The 15,457-nt window shown below is 35.7% G+C and overlaps 2 protein-coding genes across 4 annotated transcripts in view; one reads left to right on the forward strand and one right to left on the reverse strand.

Annotated features, from left to right (window-relative positions):
• Positions 1 to 66: 66 nt before the first annotated feature.
• The window catches only part of LOC113049133 (ADP-ribosylation factor-like protein 15), a 102,971-nt gene continuing 87,580 nt past the window's right edge, over positions 67 to 15,457 (forward strand). Inside the window, exon 1 of one of the 3 annotated variants that reach the window (XM_026211192.1) lies at positions 67 to 623. In XM_026211192.1, the coding sequence (XP_026066977.1) occupies positions 501 to 623 (123 nt within the window). In that variant the 5' untranslated portion in view covers positions 67 to 500. Of the gene's footprint in view, positions 624 to 3,468; positions 3,936 to 15,457 lie in introns of those variants that run through there. The other 2 variants (XM_026211193.1, XM_026211191.1) reach the window with 2 other exon arrangements.
• Positions 1,418 to 2,134, reverse strand: LOC113049134 (heat shock protein beta-3-like). Its single transcript, XM_026211194.1, has one exon. The coding sequence runs from the start codon at positions 2,075 to 2,077 to the stop codon at positions 1,625 to 1,627; it is 453 nt and encodes a 150-aa protein (XP_026066979.1). The 5' UTR covers positions 2,078 to 2,134; the 3' UTR covers positions 1,418 to 1,624.

The following is a 15,457-nucleotide window of genomic DNA, read 5'->3' on the forward strand; positions in this document are numbered from 1 at the left end:
GTGAGAAGTGACTGATTCACGAGAGTCGGTTCTTTTGAACGGTTCTTTACAATGAACTGTTTTAATGATTCTTTCGCCATTACGTCTTCACCTTAGATATTAAATTCTCCCAGTTAAATGCCCTAAAAGCCATGTGTAGTCATATGTTGCTGTTCATTACACGTTCCCTCCAAGCTCTGTTTGGTGCTGCTATGATTCAGCTAAAAAAACATGAAGTCATTTAAATGATTTGCCTTGCAAAAACATCATATTTTTGCAAGCTTTAAAATGTTATAAAAAAGCGCTGTTTTGTATGTGAACTGAGAACACTGTTGCACAACGTTGTTGTAAAACTTTTTACCACTTTACCATCTTAATCCATCAGTCAAATTTGTCAAATTCACTCCCAATCAGATATTATGGATAAAAAAATATTTTGATTTTGTTACCGATTATTATTTTTATTTTTATGATACTAACTGGTTATTACCTTCATTATTTCTTGCCAATATATATTTTTTATGAAACCAAATACATTTCTCAGTAAACATTCGGCATTACGTCACTTCCAGTTACTCGCGCGGGTCACATCTTGGCTGAATGTGATGAGGACCGTTGCAATTCTCCAAGAAGGCGATGTTGTGGCAAGTTACATAATTGATCAAATATTATCAGTCCTTCCTAAATCTTTGATTTTGTCTAAAGTACAAAATGTGGTGTAATGAAATGTTCAGGCAACGCCTGCAGCTGTATTTGATTCAAGCGCGATTCGTTTCGTGTCATTGAACATTTATTTTAATTAGCACAGAGGTTCTTATCTTTTGAAAAAACCTTTTAGCAGTTTTATTTCGTAACGTAAAATAATGCTCCTCCTTAAAACCAACAGATACTAAAAAACAGCACCATGAACTCACGGAATTGTTCATAGCCAAATAGATTCTTCTTGTCGATTCAGACGGATTCATTTAAAGCGGTTTGTGAATTGCCTCAACCGATTCATTTAAACATTCGATTCAAAAGAAGAAATAGTTCACGATTCTAACCACTATGTAGGCGAATCTCTTTCATATAAGTGTTTTTAAAGACATTTTGTCATATTTATATTTGTGCGATTAAAGTGCAGTATGATAAAATACACATTAAAACGTATTGTTTTAATAGCAGGTATGTTTACTTTTTGTACTAAACAAGTTTGTCAAATAATTCTTAAATGCACAGTTGCTCTTCATATCGTCATAGCATTGGCATGCTGGTAAACGTGCTTGCAGAATGACATGATGTAATTATAAAGTTTAATCACATTCCTGTAAGGGAACAATTATATACTTGATGCCAACTTTTCAATAACTTTAGGTTTATACATATATATATATATATATATATATATATATATATATATATATATATATATATATATATATATATATATATGAACAGATAAAAGTTTTTTTATTTATTAGAAAATGTAATGTTTTGCCACTAAGTATTATGCGGTCAATCAAGCTGATTGTTAAACATCTGGTGACACACAAAACAAAGCAAAATTGTCATACAGCAGCAAAGAATGTGATTGCTTTACCGCCTAACTGATCACAACAACAGTGTTTAACTAACATGAGGAATAATGTTAAGTCATTGTGTTTTCCTAATCACATGCTGGCCACCATCGGTCCTTGGTCTCCACCACTAGTATCCCATCGTGACACAGTATGGCTTTGAGGTTCCCCGTCTGGAGCTGACGGTCAGGCAACTTATACTGTCTGGTAAAACTCCTAGACACAAACCCATGCTCGTCCATCCTCACCCCATGTCGACCTCTAATAAGCAGCCACCCTTCAAAGACCTGTATGAGGATGTCTTCTGGTTTAAATTGAGTCACGTCCAGCAGGACTTGAAATAATGGCTCTCCTGAATACTTGCCCTCACTGTCTAGTTCACTCCCCTCCGTGTCCATTTTAACCAGCAGACATTCAGGTCCTGGCAGGGCAAACAGTCGATGATCTTCAGTGCATTCAATGAGATTCCTGGTTTTGAAGTGCTCCTGATAACGCACAGGGCTTGCAATCCAGAGGGAAATAGTGATCCCCTCTCCTGCCATGACACTGGGTGCAGAGGTTCCCTTGGATTTTTGTGTAGTGAACGTGAATTAATGCAATGCCAGTAGGACCAACCAAAGCTATTAAAAGACAGTCCTTTGCTTAGGTTTCTGGGCAAGGGATGGGGCAGACCATTTTTAGAGTAGGCAAAGAGAACTGATATCTTCATATTACTGTTTAGGAAGCTTGCACTTAACAAGCACGACACATCGTTTTTCATGCTTTTATTTATTTATTTGAGACATTTTTATAAAGGACACAAAAAATGGATTAAAAGTGACAGTAATGCATTGTAATGTTACTAAATGTTTCATAGCTTTGACAAAAATATTAAGTAACACAATGTTTTTTTAGCATAATAATAATAATAATAATAATAATATACTTTTTTTTTTAAAGACTGGAGTTATGGCTGCAGAAAATTCAACGTTGATGTCACAGGAATACATGGTATTTTAAAATATATTAAAATAGTAGCCGTGGACTTTTTTCTATTATATTTTAAGGAGAAAATGACATTTAAAGGTTAAAGATATCAGCATATGATTTTGGCATGTTGACAAAGGGAATACCATAGTTTTTCTTCTGTGAACCGTGATCGTTTACTAACAGATATGATTGATATATCAATGCTGCCACCTTGTGGATGTTTATTATGACTACATATAGACGTTGAACATTTGTTTTGCCTTAGTTAGGTAACAAAGAGCCACTGAAAATGTGGGACTGGCTGAACACACGAGTTACATAGTGGTGGATTACAGTTTGTTTATGGATTTGTATTTGTATGCTTGTTTGGGAGGGTACAGTACATTACTGTTCAAATGTTTGGGGTTGTTTATTAAATTAGTATTTTTGTGCCTTATCCAAAGCTCCTTCATAAACCATTCTAATATGTTGTTTTGATGATTTTAGTTTTTTTTTGTGGAAACTATGATACTTTTTTCAGGCTTGTTTGAATCCAAAATTCATGTGAACAGCATTTATTTGAAATATTATTTATTTTTATGATTTTTTTTCATTGGGTTTATTGATTAATTTTATATTAATATGAATTCCTTTATGGTCTAATAATTCTGGTATAGAGGTCAAATAGATACCATAATGTGAATGAAAAGACAAATATGTGTTCACGTAATGGTGAATACTTGAGACCTTAATAAACTGCTGCATTATTTAGACACACCAGCAGGATGCTGTTATAATGTCATCAGCTTTCAACTTTTCTAACACTTTTTCTAAGTTTTTATCTCACAGAGGACTTATCGTCCTTATGATCATCAGCACTTCCTTTTGTTAATAAAGGCAAGAGAGAACTGTTAACCCGTTTAACTTTATTATATGCTATAGCTCATCAAAACAAATAATGTGATTACTTCAGTCAAGCTTAAGTACACATCTGACAGTCTGATAATTTTTTTTAAAATTATTGTTCTATATCATTTATCTTGTGTAGGTGTGTAAAAGTAACTAATCCAATTAGCAGTTTTATTTTGCAGTACGAGTCACTGAGCTGATAATCTCTTGAGACTGCGCTCTACTAATGCCCTTTAGTTGTTTTCGCTCTCTCTCTCTCTCTCTCCTCGAGTATTTACCCACCTCAAGCTCTTGTTTATTTATGAATGGGGAATGAGCAGAACTGTTTCCTCTTTTCGCCCTCCTTTTATTAGAGGAAGAACCACTGATTCTCTGTCTTCGTCTAGTGTCTTTCTGTGTTCCCTCTTCAAAGCCGTCCTCCTCCTGTCCTCATCCAGTTACGCTGGCTCGGCTTGTTTGTTGTCTGGGGTAACGCTGTTGCTGGGGACGATGTCAGAACACATTCAGCTCTCAATAGCCTTGTGTAGGATTGGCTTTTACACGGTAAGCCGAGCAAATGTCTCCATATTTTGCCCTTAAATTGAATGCATGCACCTGTTGATGCCTTTTCTTTGATTTTAGTTATTTAGATGTTTTTCCAAACTTATTTTGGTGGAATTATGTTGTGTAAAAATGCAACAGGCTACCTGAAGCTACAGGTGTCTCTAGTCAATAATATACGCAATACGAACACTAGTAGTTTTCACATGTAGATCTACATGTATGGTTACAGTAGCTGGAGTCATATGCGACAGCTTTCATGAGCTGGTTGCAGTTCAAAAATGATTAAACTGTGGTGAATGTAAGTGTGTGTTCAACCCCAGGGAGTAGTTTGGCAGGTGTTTTTGGCAGTTAACCCTTAGGTTAACTTTTGCGCTTTTATATTTTTAAGTAGCAGAGGAACCTTATAGGGTGAAAAACCCCAAATTCTAATCCTTTTGTAAAATGTTCTTTGTTATGACTTGAGGTCTTTCAGCATTTATCTAGCCTTCCAGCTGAAGTTACTGAGATGTGCTGTATTGTTCTGTTTCGTTTAACTCGTAGAAAAAAAAGTAACTTCTGTTTGATTATGATTTTTAAGCTTCATGTAATTAACATGAAAGGATGTGGGCACAGGAATATTTATGTGATACCTGGCAGCAGCGATGGAACATGATAATTTGCTTTGGTAAAGTTGGTCACACTATCACATGAATTATGTATATTATATATAATATTAAATCATATCACTCTTAATGCCCTACTGTTCAAAAGTTTTGAATCGGTTATTTTTCATTTTTTTGAAAAGTCTTTCAAGGGGTCATTAAATTATAATGGTTTATATTTCAGGTGGAGGCGGGGGGGGTAAGATTTGGAAGCTTGTAGACAGGAGTGTGTTCAACCAAAGTCCCTTTCCCATTTCGATTTATTATTATTTTTTTACATCAAAGCACCGCGAGAGCTACAGAGAGAAGATGGCTCTACACGCTGTCGAATCACTCTCGCGGTACTTTGATGTCCGATCAGTCTGCGCGCTGCTGCTTCAAATAGGGTTGCCACCTTCAGCGAGGCATAATAAGTCACACCCATTCACCTATCCCCTTCTCCCCCCGACCCCCAAAAATAAAATAAAATAAAACAAGGACACAAATAATCAGGGAGAAACTCACAGCTCAACAATAAACCATGAATTATGTCTACCAAGCTCTGATAATGTATGGAATATTGTATAAACAGACTATCCAAACTTTAATAAAACAATAGGCCGATACATTTAGAAGCATGGATGTGTCTGTCACTTTAAAGCTATGGTTCACTCAAAAATGAAAATTCTGGCACAACTGACTCAGGTTGTTCTAAACCAGGCCCGGTTCTTCACAGCTGTAGAAGGGTGGGCTGGCAGATCCTGGGTGAGCATTTTTTAGTCGACATAGTCTAGAAGATATTTCTACTGTACATATTGCTATATTAACTATATTAAATATATTAAATCTACACAGAAAAAAAGCTTTCATGGGCAACCTATAGAATATCATGCACCTTCACAGTAAAATATACTTATTTTTATTGAATAGTAAATTCAATCAATTCTTTGTTCTCTTTCTCTGGATTATTCTCTTTTCAACTATTTTTTATTTATATTTTATTTAATCCAAACCAGGCAGTAATCATGTCTAGAACACCGGAGGAGGGACCAATTGTTCTGAGGAAATAAAGACCAGACCACTATGATTATAGTATTTATTTAAAGAAACTAACTAAATAAAATATTTAAATGTATTTTTAAAAAAAAACAAGTACAGTAGCCCAGCCTAATAAAAAATGTGTCTATATGTTTTGTACCACTAGGGCAGTGTTTGATCTCTGGAGCACATAAACCCTTCCCACGTGAGGCACACCACTTCCGGCTCAACCGTAAAAGAACAAAAACACAATATTATTTTGTAAAGTAATCAATCTGAACTGCAAATAATATTTTTATTTTAAAATATGCACCCATTCAATTTTAGTTGTATTGTTGAAAATGCAAAACGGAAAAAAAGCTATTGTCGTCATAATCAATTATAAATAACATGAATTATGTAAATAGCAGAAATACTTTCCATTCAAAACCATGGAATTTGACAAAAAAAAAGTTGAATAGTTTGCATCAATGGATATTGTTGGTCGTTTACAATGTCGGCAACGTTCTAGTCGACTGTTGCAACGAACGCAACTTTCACCGCACAAACTCTTTACTTTATTTTCATTCTACATTCAGCATTTACAGAACTCCAAAAGGGGTATTGTTTCAACTGAACAGTATATCCTTCATGCATTTTAGATGGTTATATTATGCTGTTTGACTCCTAACCCAAGGGTTGTGGGTTCGAGTCTCGGGCTGGATATACCACAACTTAGGTGCCCTTGAGCAAGGCATCGAACCCCCAACTGCTCCCCGGGTGCCGCATCATAAATGGCCGCCCACTGCTCCGGGTGTGTGTTCACGGTGTGTGTGTGTTCACTGCTGTGTGTGTGCACTTTGGATGGGTTAAATGCGGAGAACGAATTCTGAGTAGGTCACCATACTTGGCTGTATGTCACGTCACTTTTTTCTCGTTATTATATGAGCGAGCTTTTAAAACATTAAAACTCCTGGGGTAATCAGGCTATTATATTCGTGAAGCCTATTAAACTCCCCGTGATAGCGTGCAAATATTTCCGCCCGTTTTCGCTTTTTGTCAGCCTCTGCTTTTCTGCAACAGACTTCGTTTACACAACATCATTTTCAGCCAAACACTGGAAACCTTTTATGCGTTTTGACTGTTCAAGACATATTTTTGAAAACTGGTTTCACCGTTACTATGTCACCTTTTGACCTATTGTGAGTTCGCAGGTATTCTATTCTACCCTTCTCAAATGCCTGGATTTGAAATCGGAAGAATTGTGATGTCACGAGTTCCCCTCAACATGCCATTGTTCTGCATCACCATCATATGTAACCAAGGAGAGGCGTGTTCTGGACTCATGTAAAAGAACATATTTTGAAGAATAGTGGTAACCAAACTGTTGCTTCATAGTTTGGAAGAAATACTATGGAATCAATGGGGGTCGTTTGGTTATCCACATTCTTAAAAATATCTTCTGTGGTGTTCAGCAGAAGATAAGATATTCATACAGGTTTATTTTAGATCTTAAGTTTTCAGTCAGCACAATAATAATTTGAAAGCATCAGGTGTGTGGCCAGTGTGGATGAGGTGTGTGTGTGCGTATGCTTGCGAGGGTGAAGGTTTTATTGTGTCTCATTAGTGTTCTGTAGGACCTTTATTGAGACTGCAATGGAGGGGAAAATCACATGCCTTCTATTTTAGTCCTGGTCTTAAATTGTGGCACGTGGCAATCGGTTATCAGGCCCCTCACTCTAAACACCCTACCCTCTTTCATTCCCAGTTTTGCATGTAGATATGTGCGTTTCCATGTTTATTTGCTCTGTTCTGATGTCAGTCTGACATGTATTTATTTACACAAAACGTTTAGTTATAGAACTCTACTGCTTATTTTATTTTTAGTGTTCATGAGATGGTAAACCTTTGTTCACTGTTATTAGGAGCACAGTCTTCCTGTACAGAATACAAATGAGATGTGTGTTAACTGCCCATTTGTTCCATTTCAGGTGGCCTTTGTGCTGATAGTTTGACTGACAGTAACAATGTTTGCATTCATTAGGTTTGCTGAGAAGGCTCTAAGAATGCTTGGCTCAGATTGTTCAAAAACAAAAAGCAATAATTAGACAGTATATTTTCTGTTGGTTATGCCAGCATGTTTGTTGATATTGGTATTGACATCCGTGCCTAACAACACTAAAAGGTTAGTACAGCTGGTATTGTCAGGTTTTCAATATCGACTGAAAGGGGCAGTTCGCCCAAAAATGTCTTCATGATTTGCTTAATCCAAACTTGTATGATTTTTCTTCTTAAGAAAAACTTATTAAGAAATGTTGGTAGGCAAACAGATTTGGTTGCCATAGATTTCAATCATGTGATTAAAAAAATCACAAGACATTTTCTCAAAATATTTTCACTAAATTATATTAAATTATATCTTTTCTTTAGTTTTTGGGGTGAACTATTGCTTGAAATAAATTAGTTTAAATCTTTGGATGATATTCTTGTAGAATCTGCAAGCAATAAAAGAGTCTTGCAATTTTAATGTTAATATTTACAGATTTGTTTAAGCTTGAATCCAAACTTAATCACAGTATAAACTAATTAAAATACTATAGGCCTAAAATCTAATGCCATTCCCAGTGATGAACCTCAGATTCTTCCTGAATGGGAACCACTTGGTGGTGCCATTTCATTGACTAGGACCCAAAACAGATTATTTGCAGTCCTGATCATCCTGCAACTTTTATTTTTTTTTATTATGAAGTAAAAGGTCTGAATTTATAGACTAACTGAATATAATTATTCATATTTTGGCCAATTTTCCACTCATCTTAAAGTAAATGTTGGCAACTCTTACGAGTGTTCTACTACATCGCTGGCACACATGGATTAAAAGCCACAAAACAAGCAGGTTTATAATTTTATTTTTCAGAATAACATTCCAGTCTTTCATTGTTCACTGGTCTGTTTTATCATGTGGACTTTTATTGTGAAGCTTTTTTTATATACTGTTGCTTTGTCTTGTTTCCTGTGTAAATTGTATGCCTTTGTTCTTTCTCATATCAGCCATTGTGCGTTCTTGTGTCTTTTCCTCCTTTGATATTATAAAAAGGATGCTAGAATGAGATGTGAAGAGGAAGAAATCTAAGCAAGACAGGTTTATAAGATACACTGAAGCACCACTTTAATATCAGTTACTGATGACTGTTTGCATAGCTGCATTTAGATCACTAAATTGTCAGTTTCCAGGTCAAAGGCTGGCTGAACTGCAAGATGATAAGGAAGTGTTTACCATTCTTGGTCCTGGAGCACCTCTAACACTGCACAGTGTGTATGTGTCCTTTATTTGACACAGTTAGTTCATTCCATGTTCACTCCAGATTGGGGGTGCTCCAGGACTGTGTTTGGAAAACATGGAGTTTGAACAATGAGAAGCACCACGTGTTTCGGTCAGACAGCTTGCCTTGGTGTATACTAACGTTTTAGTAGTGTCAGTTAGAAATGACTAAAAATGTGTTACTTTTATTCAGCAAGGAGCTGTTAAACTAAACGAAAGTGACAAATTTGCGTAAAGAATTGCACTCCTGCAATGTTTATTTCTTTGTGAGAGACGAATTAATCAAAGAGGTGTAGAGCCGAACAAGATATTTCTGGATGATTAAAGGTACAGTTCACCCAAAAAAATTTGTGTCAATTTACTCACCGTCATGTTTTTGCAAACCTAAAGGGCTTCTTTCTTCTGTTAAATGTAAAATATAATTTGAATTTTTTTTGCAACCAACCAATTTAAACCCATTGACTTACATTGTGTGAGTGAATAATCCTTTAATGTTGCACAGAAAGAAGTCACACACATGATGAGTGAAGATGTATTTAACAGAAAATATTTCTTTTGTATGTCAGAGCAAAGATTAGGTTAAATTGGATATTTATGAGGTCTGGGAATATTCTTTCCAGTCCACTTTTGTTGAAGCAGTTCAAATCGGAAAGACTGAATGTCAAACACTTTGTTGAATGTGTTGAATGGTGGATGAGTCCGGATTGGAAAATTGTAGTTCTGACCCATTTAGACCTTCCCACTTAGCACTTTGTATTATTTCGTACATCAATGAAGTTTCCCATGTTGAAATGCAGGCAATACAATGCAGATGTGCCACACTGAGGGGGAGAGTCTTTTTCAAAAGCTTGAAACTGATGATTGCAACACAATTGTTTTGTACCAGAGACTAAAATTGTTTTTCAGTATGTCTTTTCAGTGAGTCCAGTTGTTTCTTCAATCCGCCAGATCCATTTCACTTAAGAGTAATTCAGTTTTTATTGAAGATTAATATTATCTTAAAGGGAAGAGTTTCTCTGGAAATCATGCTTTTTTTCTGAAAATTGAGGAAAGTATTATGGGAAGAGATAAGTTAATAGTATTTATCTAATAAAATAAACACCTAATATTATCGTTGGATATTATTGTGCCTAATGGCTATTCTGATTTGCATTATTTCCTAATCCCTTTCCATGGGCTTTTCCCATCTTTTCCTGTCTTCTTTTACCCAGCAATGTCACTAAAAGACTAAAAACCATTTTGGGGGGGGGGGGGGGGGGGGGGTGAAATGCTATTTCATGCATACTGAGTTTTTTACACTGTTAAAGAGTTGGATTCCCATGCTAAACATGGACAAAGTTTCAAAAATTAAGTTGTACGTTTGAAGGAGTATTTCTGTTCCAAAAATACTCCTTCCGGTTTGTCACAAGTTTCGGAAAGTTTTTTTCGAGTATGGCTCTGTGTGACGTTAGATGGAGTGGAATTTCCTTATATGGGTCCTGAGGGCACGTTTGCCGGAAGAGTGCGCCCGTATAGCAGAGCACTGAGAGCACAACAGACGTTCACTGATCAGAGCGAGAGCGTCGCGAAATAAGTGACAAAAGAAGTCACAAAAGAAGTGTGTTTTTGGTTGCCAGGGCAAGACAACCCTGCACAGATTACCAAAAGAGAAACAGCATTAAGGGACCAGTGGATGGAGTTTATTTTTACAGAGCATCAACGGAGTTGTGCAAGTGTTTTTGTTTGTTCCCTGCATTTCGAAGATGCTTGTTTTACAAACAAGGCCCAGTTTGACGCCGGATTTGCACATCGTTTATTTCTTAAGGATAATGCAGTCCCAACGAAAAAGGGTCACAATCGTGTGTTGGAACCGCAGGCGGTGAGTAAAACTGCTTCAAATATCTCTGTGTTGTTAACTTAGCTATCGGTGCGTAAGCACATCAAGTAAACAACATGCAATGTTGTCATCAAACTGCACTTTCCACAAAAAAAAAAAAGATGACAAAGTGGAACTTAGTCATTTTCCAAAACCGCTAAGCAAATATATACAGTTTCAATACATACCACATAGAGACGTTGTTGCTGATGCTGCTTTTGTTAAATTTCAGCCTCTGGATCTGATTCTGGATCATAAATATACAGCTGAATCTGACTGTTAGCCGTGGTTTGTTTTGGTTGTTTTTTTTTTTCTCATGGTATTGTCACAGCTTCCAAACCAACTCAAAAGCCTACTGGCGCTCGTGATTCTTTAGCTCCGCCCACACATCACGCCTCCAGCCGGTCGTGTTTTTCTGGGAAAAATCGGTACAGACTATATTTTTCTTATGAATATAATAAAACTAAAGACTTTTTGGAGTTATGAAGGATGCAGTACTACTCTATAGGTACTCAAGATTAAGAGGATATTGAGTGAAAACGAGCATTTCACCCCCCCTTTAAAAGACCAAATTGAAAATACAATACAATACAGTACTTATATTTATATTTAACATAAGATTTAATTTTTAATTTTTTTGTTAAGTTGCCAATGCAACATTAAATTATTTTAAAGGGGACATCGAATGCCCAATTTCCCACAAGTTGGTACGATTCTTTAGGGTCTTCAGGAAAAATCTGTAACATACTTTGGTTAACATTTACATGGTCAAACCAGCTCTGACCCATTTTGGTGTATGTCCCTTTACATGTTAATGAGCTACTGCTATCTTCTCGTGATTACTAAAGATTCATTTTATATATATATATATATATATATATATATATATATATATATATAATTTTTTTTTTTTTTTTTATAGGTGAAGCTGGATAATGAACAATTTGTACTAATCTATCCTTTAGCAAAACCTGCTTTGTATTGACCCTCATTTACAAAGCAGTCTGTTGTAAAATGATTTGCGAAAACATAAATGCATTTATGTACATCGGGTTAGGATTAGTTTATCATTTATAGAGTGGCATACTGGCATACTGCCAACACACATTTAAGTTGAAATACCATGTAATATTGAATTTTGCATTCATTATCCATTTAAGTGCTTTGAAACATGCAGCATTATTTTATGTGTTAACATCATTTTAACTGAAACAGGAAGACAGGGCAAGACATATCAAGCAGCCCTGCCCTCTTTTTTAAATAGTGTTTGTTTATATCACAGCTAGGGTTAGAGCCTCATTGGGTTTGGTAAAGTCACATTTAACAGGTTAACTTATGACTCCCACAATCAAATCCATATTGCTATGAAATATAGCATTCTATATTTTTTCTATATCCTATAATATAAATATAACATTCTATATTCTGGTCTGTGCCGATTCATGCATGTGATGCGCTTCGTGTTATCATGTGTCTGGAAAGGAGCAGACTGTATGATTCTAGATAGGATTTGATTGGACAGAAATATTCAGCTTTAGTTCAATGAAGGATGCAGTTTTTAATCATTTTAATTTTAACAATACCAACATTAATCAGCACCTGAATAGCATCTGTTAATTGTATTTTAAACACAAACCACATTTACATTTAGTTATTTATCAGACATTTTGCCTAAGCAACTTTAATAAGAGGTACTTCAAATGTCTAAATGGCTTCAGTTCATCTACACCGCTAATTGCCTCAAACAGGGTAGTAAAACTCTTTCTGTTTTATTCCCTCATCCCTCCAGCATGAGTATAAACTAATTTATGTTTGAACCCCTCAAAGTTTTATAATCGGTTGTATGCGTTATAAGTTGTGTGTGTTAATGGTGACCACTAAGTGGCAGAATGACTCTGCTCCTACATTGCCAAATGTTCCTTTACAGGTCAGGTCGGTTCAAAAAGTTATTAAATCAGACTTAATCCTTCCTGAGACATTCATGACTTTCATACATATTCAGATTTGAAATCTCCTGTTTGTGCCATGCCTTGAAAACAGCTGTTCCTGTTCTTCATTCCATCTGGAGTGTCTGAATGTGTCTTAATGCTGAGGGAAAGCCATGAGTTCCAGCTTGAGATGGGTGGGCTTGGCAGTGGGGTCCCTGAATCTGGTTTGAGTTTACTATTACATAAGTGTTGAGATTGTTGTTTTTGAAATGAGGGGTCCAAAAAAAATCAAGAAAAATAAAAGAACAAATAAAGGGGTTCCAGAAACAAATGTGGTGTGCAAGCAACACAGGGCTTTTATCATTTTTGGTCTCTCTCTGCGGAGGCTGTGGAATTCTCTGTAGACTTAGTGTGGATCAGCATAAATACAGGACCCTGTTATTGAGGCCCATGTTCTGATCAGCAATGATATTAACTTATTATTATTTTTTTGAGCTCTCTGTAATATAAACACGAGATGTGCCGTGTGTTGTGTGCTGTACAATTTATGATTACCCAACAAGTTTATTTAATTATTTAAAAGTATGTTTTTAATATACAGTACATTACCTAAAATTATTTGATAGAGACAAGTTTGAGTAACAGTTGATTTGACTTGATAAAGGGCCAAATTATTGTAAGTGGAGTTCAAAGACCTAAAATAATAGGGGAAGTTGTGGCCTAGTGGTTTGAGAGTTTGACTTCTAACCTTAAGGTTGTGGGTTTGAGTCTCGACCGGCAATACCATGAGCAAGGCACTGAACCCCCAACTGCTCCCTGGGCGCCGCAGCATAAATGGCTGCCTACTGCTCTGTGTGTTTTCACTACTGTGTGTGTGGACTTTAGATGGGTTAAATGTAGAGCACAAATTCCGAGTATGGGTCAGTATACTTGGCTGTATGTCACGACACTTTCAATACATCAAAAATAGAGCATAACTGTAAACTTTTTTTAATCAAATGAACTTGAAGGAAACTGTTAAGCTGACCCCCTCCTCTCCCTGAGGTACTGTCACTTATGAAGAGATGACAGAGTTTGACTGGTTTGTCAGTTGCTGAAGTTCCTTACTGGCGCCTGTCTCTTTTGTTTCTCAGAAAATAATTTAAAGTTGAGCCCTCAACACTTTAGTTATGATGTTTATGGTTCCCTTGAATCTTTCATATAGTCTGCCGATACATGATATTATTGTGCTAATTTATTTAATTAAATATTTACATATTTAGTTTCATTGCCGGACAATGAACCAACTCCAACGTAAGGCTAAAAACATCATAATTTTTTCATATTACAGAATTTGTATGATAACATGATAACAATTTAATAGAAACATTGTAATTTAATAAATATAATGTTTACATTTCCTCAGTTATTCAAACAGCAGCTACAGAAAACGAGCAAAGAACATTTTCATTATCAAAAAACATTACTGACTTCAGTCTAGCTCGAGTTTATTCGACAATCAGTGAAGCTTATAACTTTGTATGATGTATAAATCTCTTGTACTTACATTGCATGTTAGGGTTGTGGCGGTGAGGAAATATTCACTTTTTCAATTTGTGACAACACCCGTAAAACCAGTAGCACTGTTGGGGTTGGGGGTGTTAGTTAGTTTGAGTTTCCCTCTTTTCTTCACTTTCAAATGGCTTGTAAAAGTGCCGTGCGCGTTTTACTTTCACTTTAAAATTAGCGGCAATTGAATTGCCTCAATTCGGCATCAAGAAATTGTTCATTTGAGTTTTCCCTCTTTTCCGCTGATTTCTTGGCATCAGAATCAGAAAGAGTTTTATTGCCAAGTACACTTGTGCATACAAGCAATTTGTTTTGACATAAGCTTCCAGTACACAGAGACAACAACAACACGCAGACAAAAAAAAAAAAAATGCACATATTATACAATTATACATACAAATACATAGTTGTGGTCTAGATGATAGAATGGAAGTGAGATGCGGGGATGTACTAGGATGGAGGTGGTAACAAATAAATAAGGTTATTCCACATTTTTATAGCATAAAGTGGGGAACATTTAACTGTTCATGAAGTAGGCTGCTATGCTGCTGTGACTGTCATTTTAGGAGCTAATGCACAGACCATCATTACAGTATGTGAAAGATCGACATGTTGACATGATGTACAGTATTTGGCAATTTAAGTACAGTAAGCCACAAAAACCAAGAGGCAGATTTATGTTTGTGTACTTTGGATGTGAGTGCATGAGTACTCTTTATTTTTTTTCTCTCGCAAGAGTCTTTTTGGGATTGAATGGTTTAAAATCACTTGAATGTTTAAATTGGAGAAATGTGCAAATAATGTGCACAGCTTACAATTTGAAATTTTCACAAAGTTTTCATATTATTGATTTGTAACATCTTTAATATATAATATCTTTAATGTTTACTTATAACTGTGCATGTTCTTGCAGAAGTATTTTGAGACCTATAAGATCCTGTGCTGAAAAAAACCTTGAAAGTGGTCGAATTTTTACATTTTTATTTCTTTGAAGCTGTATGAACCTGTTTTTATTAGTTTTTTTTTCTATTTATGTAATTTTTTAAAGATATTAAACCATTTTAAACCATTTCAGATGGGTATCATAAACCCACTTTAGTGGAAGCAAAAAGAATAAGTGATGGTCATTAAATCGACAAACTCTGGCAGTTGATGAGAAAATAAAGGTGAATGTCAGAACTGTCCCTGGGAATTCTCATTAGCTTTGGCCTTTGAAACAAGCACAGACATCT

This window comes from Carassius auratus, chromosome 30 (genome assembly GCF_003368295.1).
Source record: "Carassius auratus strain Wakin chromosome 30, ASM336829v1, whole genome shotgun sequence".
NCBI classification, from domain to species: domain Eukaryota; kingdom Metazoa; phylum Chordata; class Actinopteri; order Cypriniformes; family Cyprinidae; genus Carassius; species Carassius auratus.